Below are 2,491 nucleotides of genomic sequence, written 5' to 3' on the forward strand. Positions count from 1 at the left end.
TTTGATATGGAACCGGTTGGGTCTAAGAGAAAGTGGGTCATATTCGAAAGTCTTTTAATTTCCTAAAAATACAATTTACATTTATAATTTCAGTTTAACATTTTTTTTTAAAATATATTTATAATTCCATTATAAAACCTACAACAGTTTTATTAGAAACAATGCAAAGCCGAACCCAAAACAAGACAATTTGGTTAAGAGACCTAAAGGCAATTACTTCATTTGTCTATCCCTGGGAGCTGGAAACAAAACGGTTGAAGAATCCGGGCCTTTACTTCTCTTAGGTTACCAGCAAGGACAAAGTCAAAGATACATTTTTAATTTTTTTTTTTTTTTAAATTTTATTTGTTTTGCAGTTGCAAACTTGCAACTCATCACATCTGTTGATTCTTGACGACTCTCACTGATCCAGACCGTCCATTGGAACAGCGAAAGGTTTTCTTATGGCTACACGTGCATTTCATCTTTAGTTGCCTTTTTTCATCCTCTGGTTTCATGCATGGAATGGAATTCTTCTCCAAACTATGCAACAAAATTTAGTGGGGAGAGAAAGGGAGATGGACTGAGAAGACAAGAGGCAGGAAGAGCGATGTTGCAGTTCTGATTACTACTCTGCTAACAAGTTTGTTCCAAGTTTTTTTTTTTTTTTTTTCTTCTGATTTTTCAGCATTCTAAGAAGGATGTGAAATAGCTTTTTGTTTTTTGTTTTTTTTGGGTCAGATCTTGCTCTCGTCCAAGATTTTTCACACCTAGAAGAAACAATACAGAAATTTCTCGATCCTTTACACGCAAACCAAATCTGGATTCTTTTTTCTTTCAAAGATCAAGAGAATGCAGCAGATGTTGAAGTGATCTTCTTGTTCTAACTGGGTTTCTTTGATTATGATCGTATGAGTTATATCCATGGAGAATTCTAAAGAAAACAAGTTTGTATGCAACTTTTGCCACAAAATCTTCACATGTGGGAAGTCCTTGGGAGGTCATATAAGAATTCACAAGAATGAGAAAGCACCACGAGTTGCAGAGAAACAAAAGGAAAGAACAAGCATCGTGAAGCTTCAAGTTCCAATAGAGAGGAGGAGAAGCAAGAGAGATTTAGAATCTGAGGTTGCCAATGGGAATTCAAGCTACGGATTGAGAGAGAACCCCAAAATAACACGGAGGTTTGCTGATTCGGTATTCACTTCAAGGAAGGAGAAGTTTTGCAGAGAATGTGGCGAAGGGTTTCAGTCCTCAGAAGCTTTGTGTTACCACTTGGATTGTCACTCTGAAAACAAGAGGGATAACAAAAGGCTTGAATATGATTACAGGATCATTCATCAGAAACGGGATCTTATAGGAAATCAATCGGACGAAAGAGTACAAGAAGCGGCATTGAGCTTAATGATGATGTCTAAAGCTTTGAGATTTTCAGGATTGGAAGGTCTGAATTCAGTTTCGGAATCCTCTGATAGCAAATCATCATCTCGCCATTTTAGAGAAAGTGACACATCTACCTCCAACTCTAATGGGAGATTAGAAATGAAGACACATTCTGAATACGGCGGCGAGAATTCCAACTCTGGAAATTTCAGAAATGAACTCTGCAAGAAGGTTAAATTGAAAGTGTCTATTAATGGACCTTTTATGGATGACGAATATAAGATACCGGATGTCAAATTTGGAGTCAGGATAGGAAGATCAAGTGCAGATATTCTAAAGAATTCGATGAAGACTCAAAAGAGTTATGATAAAGTGCCTGCAGCTTCTTACAAGTACGAGCTAAGAAAGAGGTTGAGAAATGATTTATATAGCCCTGATCTCTGGGAGGGTTCCAGCAGGAAGATAAGTAATGACTATGCAATCCATAGCGGGATAGTTCGTACACAACATCACAGAGAAAGCCAAACAAGAATGAGCAATGGATACGAGTGGACGCATCAATCAGGTGAAAACAGTGTAAACATCACTACCAATTCTATCTCCATACCAGCTAGGGAGATAATCGAGTCAAGCAGTGGCAAAAACAAGAGTCAACAGGACACTTCTGGAAATGAAGAGAAGAAATTAGGGCCCAAAAGGAAACATAAGTGCCCAATTTGTTCCAAAGCTTTCAAATCAGGCCAGGCTTTGGGTGGTCATAAGAGGTCCCATGTGGTCGGAAGTTTAGAAGATGCATCTATTGTGACAAGGCAAGAGTCAAATGGGGTCACTGGTCTCATTGATCTTAATGTTCCTGCTCCTATGGAAGAAGAGGAAAGTGGGAGATGGGGTTAATTGCATTAGTAGGTTGGAGACAACTAGAAAAGAAATGCTAAGTTGCTGATGAGTCTGATCAAGGATCCAGGAGCATATAGCCATCAATCCAATAATACAGGCAAGTCTGTGATATGCTTCTATCTTGTCCTGATAATATGAGGTTATCAAACTTGCAGGTTATCAAACTAGCAAATGAAGTCTGTAGGGCAAGTTTTTGGTATTCGTTTTTTTTTTTTTTTTTTTTTTTTTTTTT

General features: G+C 37.9%; 1 protein-coding gene across 1 annotated transcript; it reads left to right on the forward strand.

The window, feature by feature from the left end:
- Positions 1 to 903: 903 nt before the first annotated feature.
- LOC111449912 lies at positions 904 to 2,256 on the forward strand. The gene has a single exon (XM_023089999.1). The coding sequence runs from the start codon at positions 904 to 906 to the stop codon at positions 2,254 to 2,256; it is 1,353 nt and encodes a 450-aa protein (XP_022945767.1).
- The last annotated feature ends 235 nt before the right edge of the window (positions 2,257 to 2,491 follow it).

Source organism: Cucurbita moschata, unplaced genomic scaffold (assembly GCF_002738365.1).
Source record: "Cucurbita moschata cultivar Rifu unplaced genomic scaffold, Cmos_1.0 Cmo_Scf00011, whole genome shotgun sequence".
Classification (NCBI taxonomy): Eukaryota; Viridiplantae; Streptophyta; class Magnoliopsida; order Cucurbitales; family Cucurbitaceae; genus Cucurbita; species Cucurbita moschata.

Bases quoted from the DNA above. Each gene is read 5' to 3' on its own strand.
- LOC111449912 (XM_023089999.1), top strand. From the start codon at position 904: ATGGAGAATTCTAAAGAAAACAAGTTTGTATGCAACTTTTGCCACAAA.